Source organism: Staurois parvus, unplaced genomic scaffold (assembly GCF_062004578.1).
Source record: "Staurois parvus isolate SC_StPar_1 unplaced genomic scaffold, SC_StPar_1.0 ptg003408l, whole genome shotgun sequence".
NCBI classification, from domain to species: Eukaryota; Metazoa; Chordata; class Amphibia; order Anura; family Ranidae; genus Staurois; species Staurois parvus.
In genome coordinates, this window is record NW_028321204.1 from 45,830 (window position 1) to 59,455 (window position 13,626).

At 53.9% G+C, this 13,626-nt stretch overlaps 1 protein-coding gene across 2 annotated transcripts; it reads left to right on the plus strand.

Moving 5' to 3' along the window:
* The first annotated feature begins 1,363 nt into the window (after positions 1–1,363).
* TMUB1 (transmembrane and ubiquitin like domain containing 1) lies at positions 1,364–9,682 on the plus strand. Of its 2 annotated transcripts, none has more exons than XM_089667604.1 (3): positions 1,364–1,443; positions 2,766–3,257; positions 8,504–9,682. In XM_089667604.1, exons 2-3 carry the CDS (start codon positions 2,776–2,778, stop codon positions 8,844–8,846), a joined length of 825 nt encoding a protein of 274 aa, XP_089523730.1. In that variant the 5' UTR covers positions 1,364–1,443; positions 2,766–2,775; the 3' UTR covers positions 8,847–9,682. The 2 variants fall into 2 exon arrangements, with proteins under 2 accessions (XP_089523730.1, XP_089523729.1); XM_089667603.1 differs by lacking the exon at positions 1,364–1,443 and adding an exon at positions 2,167–2,338.
* The last annotated feature ends 3,944 nt before the right edge of the window (positions 9,683–13,626 follow it).

A 13,626-nucleotide genomic window follows, 5' to 3' on the forward strand; every position in this document is an offset into this window, starting at 1 on the left:
GCAGTACCGCAGAGCGGACATTAGGTGGCAGTAGAGGACAGGAGGAGGGGATCTCATTCACATACATAGGAGAGGTGCAGTACCGCAGAGCGGACATTAGGTGGCAGTAGAGGACAGGAGGAGGGGATCTCATTCACATACATAGGAGAGGTGCAGTACCGTAGAGCAGACATTAGGTGGCAGTAGAGGACAGGAGGGGATCTCATTCACATACATAGGAGAGGTGCAGTACCGCAGAGCGGACATTAGGTGGCGGCAGAGGACAAGAGGAGGGGACCCCATTCACATACATAGGAGAGGTGCAGTACCGCAGAGCGGACATTAAGTGGCAGTAGAGGACAGGAGGAGGGGATCCCATTCACATACATATAATAGGAGAGGTGCAGTACCGCAGAGCGGACATTAGGTGGCAGTAGAGGACAGGAGGGGATCCCATTCACATACATAGGAGAGGTGCAGTACCGCAGAGCGGACATTAGGTGGCAGTAGAGGACAGGAGGAAGGGATCCCATTCACATACATATAATAGGAGGTGCAGTACCGCAGAGCGGACATTAGGTGGCAGTAGAGGACAGGAGGGGATCCCATTCACATACATAGGAGAGGTGCAGTACCGCAGAGCGGACATTAGGTGGCAGTAGAGGACAGGAGGAGGGGATCCCATTCACATACATATAATAGGAGGTGCAGTACCGCAGAGCGGACATTAGGTGGCGGTAGAGGACAAGAGGAGGGGATCCCATTCACATACATAGGAGAGGTGCAGTACCGCAGAGCGGACATTAGGTGGCAGTAGAGGACAGGAGGAGGGGATCTCATTCACATACATAGGAGAGGTGCAGTACCGCAGAGCGGACATTAGGTGGCGGTAGAGGACAGGAGGAGGGGATCCCATTCACATACATAGGAGAGGTGCAGTACCGTAGAGCAGACATTAGGTGGCAGTAGAGGACAGGAGGGGATCCCATTCAAATACATAGGAGAGGTGCAGTACCGCAGAGCGGACATTAGGTGGCAGTAGAGGACAGGAGGAGGGGATCCCATTCACATACATATAATAGGAGAGGTGCAGTACCGCAGAGCGGACATTAGGTGGCAGTAGAGGACAAGAGGAGGGGATCCCATTCACATACATAGGAGAGGTGCAGTACCGTAGAGCAGACATTAGGTGGCAGTAGAGGACAGGAGGGGATCTCATTCACATACATAGGAGAGGTGCAGTACCGCAGAGCCGACATTAGGTGGCAGTAGAGGACAGGAGGGGATCCCATTCACATACATAGGAGAGGTGCAGTACCGTAGAGCAGACATTAGGTGGCAGTAGAGGACAGGACGACTTTGCCAGTATTCAATATGGCTGCGGAGGAGAGTCAGGTGGGAGGCGGATTTCCCAGCATGCTCAGAGTGCAGTGTACACGTGACACAGGAAGAGCAGAGATGACTGTGAGTGACATTCCGGCTATTGTTGGTTCTGTGTGATGGGAGGGGCTCTGAATTGGGGGAGGGGGATGTGAATCTGGGGGGGCTCTCTATCTGGGGGTGCTGAGGTCAGCAGGTCACAGCCCATTGGTGGGTTTCGAGGGACAGAACTCCAGAAATTGGGATCCAAACTTCTGTGTCATTTAGGGGGTCCTACAGACAAAGGGGGAGGGGGTCCTGCAGAGAAGAGGGAGGGGGTCCTAAAGACAAGGGGGGAGGGGGTCCTACAGACAAGGGGGAGGGGGGTTCTACAGGCAAGGGGGAGGGGGGTTCTACAGACAAGGGGGAGGGGGGTTCTACAGGCAAGGGGGAGGGGGGTTCTACAGACAAGGAGGAGGGGGTCCTATAGACAAGTGGGGAGGGGGGTCCCACAGACAAGGGGGGAGGGGGGTCCTACAGACAAGTGGGGAGGGGGGTCCCACAGACAAGGGGGGAGGGGGGTCCCACAGACAAGTGGGGAGGGGGGTCCCACAGACAAGGAGGGAGGGTGTCCTACAGACAAGGGGGGAGGGGGTTCCTGCAGACAAGAGGGGAGGGGGGTCCCTGCAGACAAGAGGGGAGGGGGGGCCCGGCCACAGTCTAGGGGGGCTGACTGTTCTCATAACCAGCCAATGTGCAGTGTGGGGTCCCTCACAGATCTGTGGTAGTTCCCGGGAGATGGGACCATCCCCGGCCAAGAGATGGTGAGATGTGACCATCAGATGGTGAGATGTGACCATCCATGGCCAACAGACGGTGAGATGTGACCATCCATGGCCGAGATTCGGTTAGTTGTGACCATCCACGGCCAACAGAAGGTGAGATGTGACCATCCATGGCCAACAGACGGTGAGATGTGACCATCCATGGCCAACAGACGGTGAGATGTGGTAATATATGATTGGAGGCCTTCTTCCCATACCATAGACTTCCATCTGGTGTCACACATCCACTTGGCCAGAGGGCGGAGCTGGAGGTGGAGATCGTAGCTCCGCTCCTTCTACCTGCAGTGTTGGCTCACCACTCTGGACACTTTGCAATGGTGACATCACTACTCCAGTCAGCCAATCAGTGGCCAGGATGGGGGGGGGGACTGAGTGGGATGTGGTCTTTTCGTGGGGCTCAGTATTGCCCTCTAACAGGGAAACGTTGTCACAGAACTGCGCACAACACACGACATCACAGTGCTGATAAGGTACCCCCCCCATGACGTGTCCCGCCCCTTCCTGGGGTAATAAAGGATAGGGGTTCGGGGGTGGGGCAGGATACCATTGCTGGTTCCTCCAGTAATTGTCTTCCCTCCATAGGGCGGCCTCCATGGCGTTTATCGAAGGCGTGGGTGATGAGGTGACACTCCTGTTCGCTCTGGTTCTTCTCCTCTCCGTCGTGGTCTTGGCGTGGATCTCCACTCACACATCAGAGCGGAGCAGCACTCATTGGTCATCTCCCTCATCAGGTGTTCCCGAGGAAGAACAGGGCGGAGCCGGCACAGATGGCCCATGTATCTCTGATGACCTTCTGTCCACTACGGAGGCCACCTTAGATAACCGTCCACCAACCCCCGATATTCCCAGCGACTCTTCTGAAGGAACCTCCTCTGAGAGCCCCCAGGAGCCCCCCCTGGGTTCTGATCCCACCAACGGGGAACCACCTGTGAATGACCCGCCCACACTGAGAAATCGAGGGCCCGGGGCCCACTCAGAAAGTACAGACAGAATATCTCTGCGCTTAAAGTTCTTGAATGACACGGAGCGCGTGGTGCCCGTCTGTCTGTCTGACACCGTCCTGCACATCAAGAGGTAAGGGTGGAGCCGGAGGATTGTATGAATGATTGGTGGCATCAACATGTTCTACCAGCATGGACTCCATCGACCAGTCTACTCCTCCCACGCAGAGCCACCGACCTGTCTACTCCTCCCACACAGAGCCACCGACCAGTCTACTCCTCCCACGCAGAGCCACCGACCTGTCTACTCCTCCCACACAGAGCCACCGACCAGTCTACTCCTCCCACGCAGAGCCACCGACCTGTCTACTCCTCCCACACAGAGCCACCGACCAGTCTACTCCTCCCACACAGAGCCACTGACCGGTCTACTTCTCCCACACAGAGCCACCAACCAGTCTACTCCTCCCACGCAGAGCCACCGACCTGTCTACTCCTCCCACGCAGAGCCACTGACCTGTGTACTCCTCCCACGCAGAGCCACTGACCTGTGTACTCCTCCCACGCAGAGCCACTGACCTGTGTACTCCTCCCACTCAGCCGCCGACCAGTCTACTCCTCCCACACAGAGCCACCGACCTGTCTACTCCTCCCACTCAGAGCCACTGACCAGTCTACTCCTCCCACGCAGAGCCACCGACCTGTCTACTCCTCCCACGCAGAGCCACCGACCTGTCTACTCCTCCCACGCAGAGCCACCGACCAGTCTACTCCTCCCACGCAGAGCCACCGACCTGTCTACTCCTCCCACTCAGAGCCGCCGACCAGTCTACTCCTCCCACACAGAGCCACTGACCGGTCTACTCCTCCCACACAGAGCCACTGACCGGTCTACTCCTCCCACTCAGAGCCGCCGACCGGTCTACTCCTCCCACACAGAGCCACTGACCGGTCTACTCCTCCCACACAGAGCCACCGACCTGTCTACTCCTCCCACACAGAGCCACTGACCTGTCTACTCCTCCCACACAGAGCCACTGACCTGTCTACTCCCACGCAGAGCCGCCGAGCAGTTTACTCCTCCCACGCAGAGCCGCCGAGCAGTCTACTCCTCCTTGCCCTTTCTTGCCCCCCCTGGTGGTTGTGCTGTTATCCTCCTGCTGCCCTTGTCCTTGCCATCGCCTGGCCTCTTGGTGACTACCCTGTGATCCCCTGTCCCTATTGCCCCCCATATGTCCCTTCTGTGATATTTCCCCCCCACCCCTATTGCTCTGTCCTGTGCCCCCTGGTGGCTGCCCATGACTCCCCTGCCCCCATTGCCCTCTCTTGGCCCTGGAGTGGCTCCCCTGTGGTTCCCCTGCCCCTGTTGCCCTCTCCTGGCCCCTTGTTGACTCTCCTGCGCCCTCTGATGGCCAGGAGAATATACCCAACCTTGTATTCCCCAGCGGCCCACCTCTGGGTATGACACATTGGTGTATGGATCGTCTGCTGCCCCCGACTCCTCCCCCCAGGAAGGGTAAATCGCCATCCTATACCGGAGTTAGGTATGTGGGGTTGTGACCCGTTCCATTATGTTCAGCAGGACTGGTTCCATGTCTTCTTCTCTCCATGTGGAGGAACCCCGGAACCGCAGATCACAACCCCCCAGATCAGGATACGCCGCCCGGCCATTACAGGAGATCAGATTACCTTCAGATCACCATCAGCACTGCCACCTGAACCTGCCTGCACCCTCCCGACCCCCGCCTGCACCCTCCCGACCCCTGCCTGCACCCTCCCGACCCCCGCCTGCACCCTCCCGACCCCCGCCTGCACCCGCCCGACCCCCCCCCCCCCTGCCTGCACCCGCCCGACCCCCGCCTGCACCCGCCCGACCCCCGCCTGCACCCGCCAGTCCCCCGCCTGACCCTGCCTGACCCCCGCCTGCACCCACCTGACCCCGCCCGACCCCCCCCGACCCTGCCTGCACCCGCCATTGGGGTGATCACTGGTCCATGTTGGGTATTGAAGGGGCGTATTATGTACCCGGTAATCATTGGGGGGCTCACTGGTGCATGTTGGGTATTGAAGGGGCGTACTATGTACCCGGTAATCATTGGGGGGATCACTGGTGCATGTTGGGTATTGAAGGGGCGTACTATGTACCCGGTAATCATTGGGGGGATCAGTGGTCCATGTTGGGTATTGAAGGGGCATATTACGTTGTGTACCCGGTAATCATTGGGGGAATCAATGGTTCATGTTGGGTATTGAAGGGGCGTACTATGTACCCAGTAATCATTGGGGGGATCAATGGTTCATGTTGGGTATTGAAGGGGCGTACTATGTACCCGGTAATCATTGGGGTGATCAATGGTCCATGTTGGGTATTGAAGGGACGTATTATGTACCCGGTAATCATTGGGGTGATCAATGGTCCATGTTGGGTATTGAAGGGGTGTATTATGTTGTGTACCCGGTAATCATTGGGGGGATCAATGGTCCATGTTGGGTATTGAAGGGGCGTATTATGTACCCGGTAATCATTGGGGGGATCACTGGTGCATGTTGGGTATTGAAGGGGCGTACTATGTACCCGGTAATCATTGGGGGGATCAATGGTTCATGTTGGGTATTGAAGGGGCGTATTACGTTGTGTACCCGGTAATCATTGGGGGGATCAATGGTCCATGTTGGGTATTGAAGGGGTGTATTATGTACCCGGTAATCATTGGGGGGATCAATGGTTCATGTTGGGTATTGAAGGGGCGTACTATGTACCCGGTAATCATTGGGGGGATCACTAGTGCATGTTGGGTATTGAGGGGGCGTACTATGTACCCGGTAATCATTGGGGGGATCAATGGTTCATGTTGGGTATTGAAGGGGCGTATTACGTTGTGTACCCGGTAATCATTGGGGGGATCAATGGTCCATGTTGGGTATTGAAGGGGCGTATTACGTTGTGTACCCGGTAATCATTGGGGGGATCAATGGTCCATGTTGGGTATTGAAGGGGCGTACTATGTACCCGGTAATCATTGGGGGGATCACTGGTGCATGTTGGGTATTGAGGGGGCGTACTATGTACCCGGTAATCATTGGGGGGATCAATGGTTCATGTTGGGTATTGAAGGGGCGTATTACGTTGTGTACCCGGTAATCATTGGGGGGATCAATGGTCCATGTTGGGTATTGAAGGGGTGTATTATGTACCCGGTAATCATTGGGGGGATCAATGGTCCATGTTGGGTATTGAAGGGGTGTATTATGTACCCGGTAATCATTGGGGGGATCAATGGTTCATGTTGGGTATTGAAGGGACGTATTATGTTGTGTACCCGGTAATCATTGGGGGGATCAATGGTCCATGTTGGGTATTGAAGGGGTGTATTACGTTGTGTACCTGGTAATCATTGGGGGGATCAATGGTTCATGTTGGGTATTGAAGGGACGTATTATGTTGTGTACCCGGTAATCATTGGGGGGATCAGTGGTTCATGTTGGGTATTGAAGGGGTGTATTACGTTGTGTACCCGGTAATCATTGGGGGGATCAATGGTCCATGTTGGGTATTGAAGGGGTGTATTATGTTGTGTACCCGGTAATCATTGGGGGGATCAATGGTTCATGTTGGGTATTGAAGGGGCGTACTATGTACCCGGTAATCATTGGGGGGATCAATGGTTCATGTTGGGTATTGAAGGGGTGTATTACGTTGTGTACCCGGTAATCATTGGGGGGATCAGTGGTTCATGTTGGGTATTGAAGGGGTGTATTACATTGTGTACCCGGTAATCATTGGGGGGATCAATGGTTCATGTTGGGTATTGAAGGGGTGTATTACGTTGTGTACCCGGTAATCATTGGGGGGATCAATGGTTCATGTTGGGTATTGAAGGGGTGTATTATATTGTGTACCCGGTAATCATTGGGGGATCAATGGTTCATGTTGGGTATTGAAGGGGCGTACTATGTACCTGGTAATCATTGGGGGGATCAATGGTCCATGTTGGGTATTGAAGGGGCGTATTACGTTGTGTACCCGGTAATCATTGGGGGGATCAATGGTTCATGTTGGGTATTGAAGGGGCGTACTATGTACCCGGTAATCATTGGGGGGATCAATGGTTCATGTTGGGTATTGAAGGGGCGTACTATGTACCTGGTAATCATTGGGGGGATCAATGGTTCATGTTGGGTATTGAAGGGGTGTATTACGTTGTGTACCCGGTAATCATTGGGGGGATCAGTGGTTCATGTTGGGTATTGAAGGGGTGTATTACATTGTGTACCCGGTAATCATTGGGGGATCAATGGTTCATGTTGGGTATTGAAGGGGCGTACTATGTACCTGGTAATCATTGGGGGGATCAATGGTCCATGTTGGGTATTGAAGGGGCGTATTACGTTGTGTACCCGGTAATCATTGGGGGGATCAATGGTTCATGTTGGGTATTGAAGGGGCGTACTATGTACCCGGTAATCATTGGGGGGATCAATGGTTCATGTTGGGTATTGAAGGGGCGTACTATGTACCTGGTAATCATTGGGGGGATCAATGGTCCATGTTGGGTATTGAAGGGGTGTATTATGTTGTGTACCCGGTAATCATTGGGGGGATCAATGGTTCATGTTGGGTATTGAAGGGGCGTACTATGTACCCGGTAATCATTGGGGGGATCAATGGTTCATGTTGGGTATTGAAGGGGTGTATTACGTTGTGTACCCGGTAATCATTGGGGGGATCAGTGGTTCATGTTGGGTATTGAAGGGGTGTATTACATTGTGTACCCGGTAATCATTGGGGGGATCAATGGTTCATGTTGGGTATTGAAGGGGTGTATTACGTTGTGTACCCGGTAATCATTGGGGGGATCAATGGTTCATGTTGGGTATTGAAGGGGTGTATTATATTGTGTACCCGGTAATCATTGGGGGATCAATGGTTCATGTTGGGTATTGAAGGGGCGTACTATGTACCTGGTAATCATTGGGGGGATCAATGGTCCATGTTGGGTATTGAAGGGGCGTATTACGTTGTGTACCCGGTAATCATTGGGGGGATCAATGGTTCATGTTGGGTATTGAAGGGGCGTACTATGTACCCGGTAATCATTGGGGGGATCAATGGTTCATGTTGGGTATTGAAGGGGCGTACTATGTACCTGGTAATCATTGGGGGGATCAATGGTCCATGCTGGGTATTGAAGGGGTGTATTACGTTGTGTACCCGGTAATCATTGGGGGGATCAATGGTTCATGTTGGGTATTGAAGGGGCGTACTATGTACCCGGTAATCATTGGGGGGATCAGTGGTTCATGTTGGGTATTGAAGGGGTGTACTATGTACCCGGGTGTTTTGTGTGTGAATGACCATTGGTCCTTTTCTTCTTCCAGGACACAGTTTCCCGGCCAGGAGGGTCACGTCCGTCTCATCTATCAGGGGCAACTCCTTCGGGATGATTCTCAGACTGTGGCGTCTCTTCAGCTGACGGATGGGTGTGTGGTGCATTGTCACATCTCCCAGCATGCACCATCTCCTGGACAGAGTAGTAGCGACCTTCCTGAGGTTCCTCTGAACATTGGTACTCTCCTGGTCCCTTTATTAGTCCTAATTTTAGCCTTACTGTGGTACTGCCAGTTTCAGTACCCTCATATCTTCACTGCCACAGCCACTGTGTGCCTGGGAGCCATCACTCTGCTTGTCATCGTCATAACATTCGCCACGTACCGTGGATAGGAGGTCCGTCACCAGCAATGACTGCAAATCTTCATTCTGCACTTGTGCCATACACCATCTTCCACATTTCCATCCATCATTTGGATCAGACTCACCATTGCTGAGGTAATATCAGAACTTCCCCCGACAGTCTGACCACGTCTTATGAGATCTGGGGGCTTCTTCACATCTGGTGAGATCTGGAGGCTTCTTCACTTCTGGTGAGATCTGGAGGCTTCTTCACTTCTGGTGAGATCTGGAGGCTTCTTCACGTCTTGTGAGATCTGGAGGCTTCTTCACGTCTTGTGAGATCTGGAGGCTTCTTCACGTCTTGTGAGATCTGGAGGCTTCTTCACATCTTGTGAGATCTGGAGGCTTCTTCACGTCTTGTGAGATCTGGAGGCTTCTTCACGTCTTGTGAGATCTGGAGGCTTCTTCACGTCTTGTGAGATCTGGAGGCTTCTTCACGTCTTATGAGATCTGGAGGCTCCTTCACGTCTTGTGAGATCTGGAGGCTCCTTCACGTCTTGTGAGATCTGGAGGCTTCTTCACGTCTTGTGAGATCTGGAGGCTCCTTCACGTCTTGTGAGATCTGGAGGCTCCTTCACGTCTTGTGAGATCTGGAGGCTCCTTCACGTCTTGTGAGATCTGGAGGCTTCTTCACGTCTTGTGAGATCTGGAGGCTTCTTCACGTCTTGTGAGATCTGGAGGCTTCTTCACGTCTTGTGAGATCTGGAGGCTTCTTCACGTCTTGTGAGATCTGGAGGCTTCTTCACGTCTTGTGAGATCTGGAGGCTTCTTCACGTCTAGTGAGATCTGGTGTTTTCTTCACATCAATAAACATCTGTCAGTTTCCATGCCACTGTCTGTGATGAGTCTAAAAGCGCCGAATTCTCTTTGGTTATGGACGTGTCCGGTGTACACTGTCATTGTGTCTCCTCAGTAATAATATAATAGAACACCAATTCTCTAAAGATGCAATATATTGCCTCAAATGTGCTGCTTCTCTGTGTATGTAGTCCCAGAGTCGTACATGGACCAGCCAGATCCACTGACCCACTGTCTACCAGAAATCAGTCAAATATACTGGCCCAATGTCCTCCAGGGACCAAGCAGATCCACTGCCCCAGGTTTCTCCTGGGACCAATCAGACCCACTGGTCCAGTGACCTCCAATGACCATCCATACTTACTGACCAAGGGTTCTCCTGAGACCATCCAGACCCACTGACCCAGGGTTCTCCTGAGAAAAAATAGATCCACTGGCCCAGTGACCATCCAGACCCACTGACCCAGGGTTCTCCTGAGAACAACCAGACCCACTGGCCCAGTGACCATCCAAATTTACTGGACCAGGGTTCTCCTAAGACCCACCAGACATGCTGGCTCAGTGACCATCCAGATCCACTGACCCAGGGTTCTCCTGAGACCAACCAGACCCACCGGCCCCGTGACTATCCAGGTCCTCTGACCCAGGGTTCCGCTGAGACTTACCAGACCCACTGGCCCAGTGACCATCCAGGTCCTCTGACCCAGGGTTCCGCTGAGACTTACCAGACCCACTGGCCCAGTGACCATCCAGATTCACTGACCCAGGGTTCTCCTGAGACCAACCAGACCTACTGGCCCAGTGACCATCCAGAATTACTGACCCAGGGTTCTCCTGAGACCAACCAGACCTACTGGCCCAGTGACCATCCAGATTCACTGACCCAGGGTTCTCCTGAGACCAACCAGACCCACTGGCCCAGTGACCATCCAAATTTACTGGACCAGGGTTCTCCTGAGACCCACCAGACATGCAGGCTCAGTGACCATCCAGATCCACTGACCCAGGGTTCTCCTGAGACCAACCAGACCCACCGGCCCCGTGACTATCCAGGTCCTCTGACCCAGGGTTCCGCTGAGACTTACCAGACCCACTGGCCCAGTGACCATCCAGATTCACTGACCCAGGGTTCTCCTGAGACCAACCAGACCTACTGGCCCAGTGACTATCCAGAATTACTGACCCAGGGTTCTCCTGAGACCAACCAGACCTACTGGCCCAGTGACCATCCAGAATTACTGACCCAGGGTTCTCCTGAGATCAACGAGACCTACTGGCCCAATGTCTCCTGGAAACCAGTTAAATCCACTGATGCAGTGCCTATGAGCTGTCATTTCAGTTCAGTGGGCCATTGTCCACCCAGATCTACTGGCTCAGGATCTCCCATACACCTTTCAAATTTACAGTTCCTGTGGCCTACCAGATCCACTGGCCCGGGTTTCTTCCAGTGACAAGAGAATCCGTCTGTTGATTTTAGTGTCAGGGAGCTGTATGTTGTGTTGCCACGTGTGTATGTTGTGTTGCCACGTGTGTATGTTGTGTTGCCACGTGTGTATGTTGTGTTGCCACGTGTGTATGTTGTGTTGCCACGTGGGGCAGAACTGTGTGCTGCAGCAGACTGGATCCCACAAACAACCTTTAGAATAGAAGTATGGGTAAAGTTCTTTTGAGCATACATCTCTCGTGGATCACAGGGGTGCACTTACTTTTGCTCTCCTATGACCCAGAATCTGCAAACAGCTGGCTAAATCTCGTCACAGAGCTGGTCCAGACTCTGCAGGGATCCTGACAATAATGTCAGGATCCACCCAGATTCCTGACTGACAGATGGCTCAGCCTGTCAATGCACTGCTGAGAGCCTAAACCAGCCCCACCCACCCATTCCACAACCCCACGCTCCAGTGAGCCAGAGACTGATGGTCACTGCTCACTGAAGACCGAGAACTGAGCGATCAGCAGTCATGCGATCGCTCAGTTCTCGGTGTAGAGGCGGCGGGGGGACAGATGCACACGTACACGTCTCTTCCTGTCTAGTCATACCCATCAAATGACAGGTCTGGTGGATGACCGCAAAGGGACGGGGTCTCCCAGGTGGCTTCGTTGACCATATTTGGTCATGGGGACCCCCATATATGGTCATGTCCACTGATGTCATCTTGGAGACCCCGCCCCTTTTTATAACAGCTGTCATTTGGTGGGAGTTGGGCACCCCTCTATAGCAGGAGTCCATGGATAGCAGACCCCCATCTAGGGTAAGGGTTGGTCTAGATGAGGGGAATCCCCGGCTGCAGAATGAAGAGGCCGGGAACTGTCATTTACTGGCAAACACACTTTTTGTAAATGTCGGAGTTCTGTAGTCGGTTGGATGCATCGTATGGAGGGGCCCCTTCACTGGCCGGGTCAGGGAGCCCCCCAGACATGTTATGGAAGGGAATTTTGTATATTTTACGTTTCAGTTTATTATTATTATTACATGGAGTTTATATAGCGCCAAAGGGTATGCTCAGCTCTGTACAATAGAGGGGGGGACAATAACAAACAACGTACGAGGGGTAAGAGGGCCCTACTCTTTCCAGCTTACAATCTAGGAGGGGGGATAGTGGTACAGGAGGAAGTGGCTGTGGGGGATGGAGTGGTAGGAGGAGGGAAGGGCAGCGGCCGTTAGGTGAGGGTGGGGTAGGCTTCCCTGAAGAGATGGGTTTTGAGGGAGCGCCTGAATGTGGGGAGGGAAGGCAACAGTCTGATGGATTGGGGCAGTGAGTTCCAGAGGATAGGGGAGGACCTGGAGAAGTCCTGCAGTCGTGCATGGGAGGAGGAGACCAGGGAGCAGGATAGAAGGAGGTCCTGTGAAGAGTGGAGGGTACGGGTAGGGTGGTACTTGGGGATCAGGTTGGTGAGGTAGTCAGGGGCAGTGTTGTGAACGGCTTTGTAGGTCGGGGTTAGAAGTTTAAATTTGATGCGTTGGGCAATCGGAAGCCAGTGGAGGGAGAGGCAGAGGGGGGTGGAGGACACTGAATGGAGGCCAGTGGAGGGATAGGCAGAGGGGGGTGGAGCCAATGAAGGGATAGGCAGAGGGGGGTGGAGCCAGTGGAGGGAGAGGCAGAGGGGGTGGAGCCAGTGGAGGGAGAGGCAGAGGGGGGTGGCAGAGGTGGAGCGGCTGGTGAGGTGGATGAGTCTGGCCGCGGAGTTCAGGATGGTCTGGAGCGGGGAGAGCCTGCACTGGGGTAAGGAACGTACTTATCTTGGCGATGTTGCGGAGGCGGAGCCTGCATGTGTTAGTAAGTGATTGGACATGAGATTGGAAGGAGAGGTTTGAGTCCAGAATGACGCCAAGGACTTTGGCTTGCGGGGCGGGATTGATGGTGGAGTTGTTGGTGATGATGGATAGGATGGGGGGGGGGAAAGACCAGGAGCTTGGTTTTGGATAGGTTAAGCTTGAGGAAATGGAGCGACATCCAGTCTGAGATGTCGTTTAGGAGGTGGGCGGAGAGTGAGGGGGTGAGTTGGGGGGCGGAGACCGAGGGGGTGAGAGGTAGATTTGTGTGTCGTCGGCATAGAGGTGGTAGTTGAAGCCGTGAGAGTGTATGAGTTGGCCAAGGGAGGAGGTGTAGATGGAGAAGAGAAGGGGCCCGAGGACAGAGCCTTGAGGGACCCCAACAGAGAGGGGGAGGGAGGTGGCACCGTTGGAGGTGACGCTGAAGGAGCATCGGGATAGGTAGGATGAGAGCCAGGAGAGGGCGGAGTCTCTGATGCCAAGGGAGAGTAGTTTATTAAGGAGGAGGGGGTGGTCAACTGTGTCGAAGGCCGCGGAGAGGTCCAGGAGAAGGAGGACAGAGTAGTCACCTTTGGCTTTGGCGGTTAGCAGGTCGTTGGTGATTTTGAGGAGGGCAGTTTCGGTGGAGTGTAGGGTGGTTTCGGTGGAGTGTAGGGCAGTTTCGGTGGAGTGTAGGGCAGTTTCGGTGGAGTGTAGGGC

Bases quoted from the DNA above. Each gene is read 5' to 3' on its own strand.
- TMUB1 (XM_089667603.1), top strand. The intron at 3,258-8,503 runs GTAAGGGTGGAG...TTCTTCTTCCAG, and splicing joins ACCGTCCTGCACATCAAGAG to GACACAGTTTCCCGGCCAGG.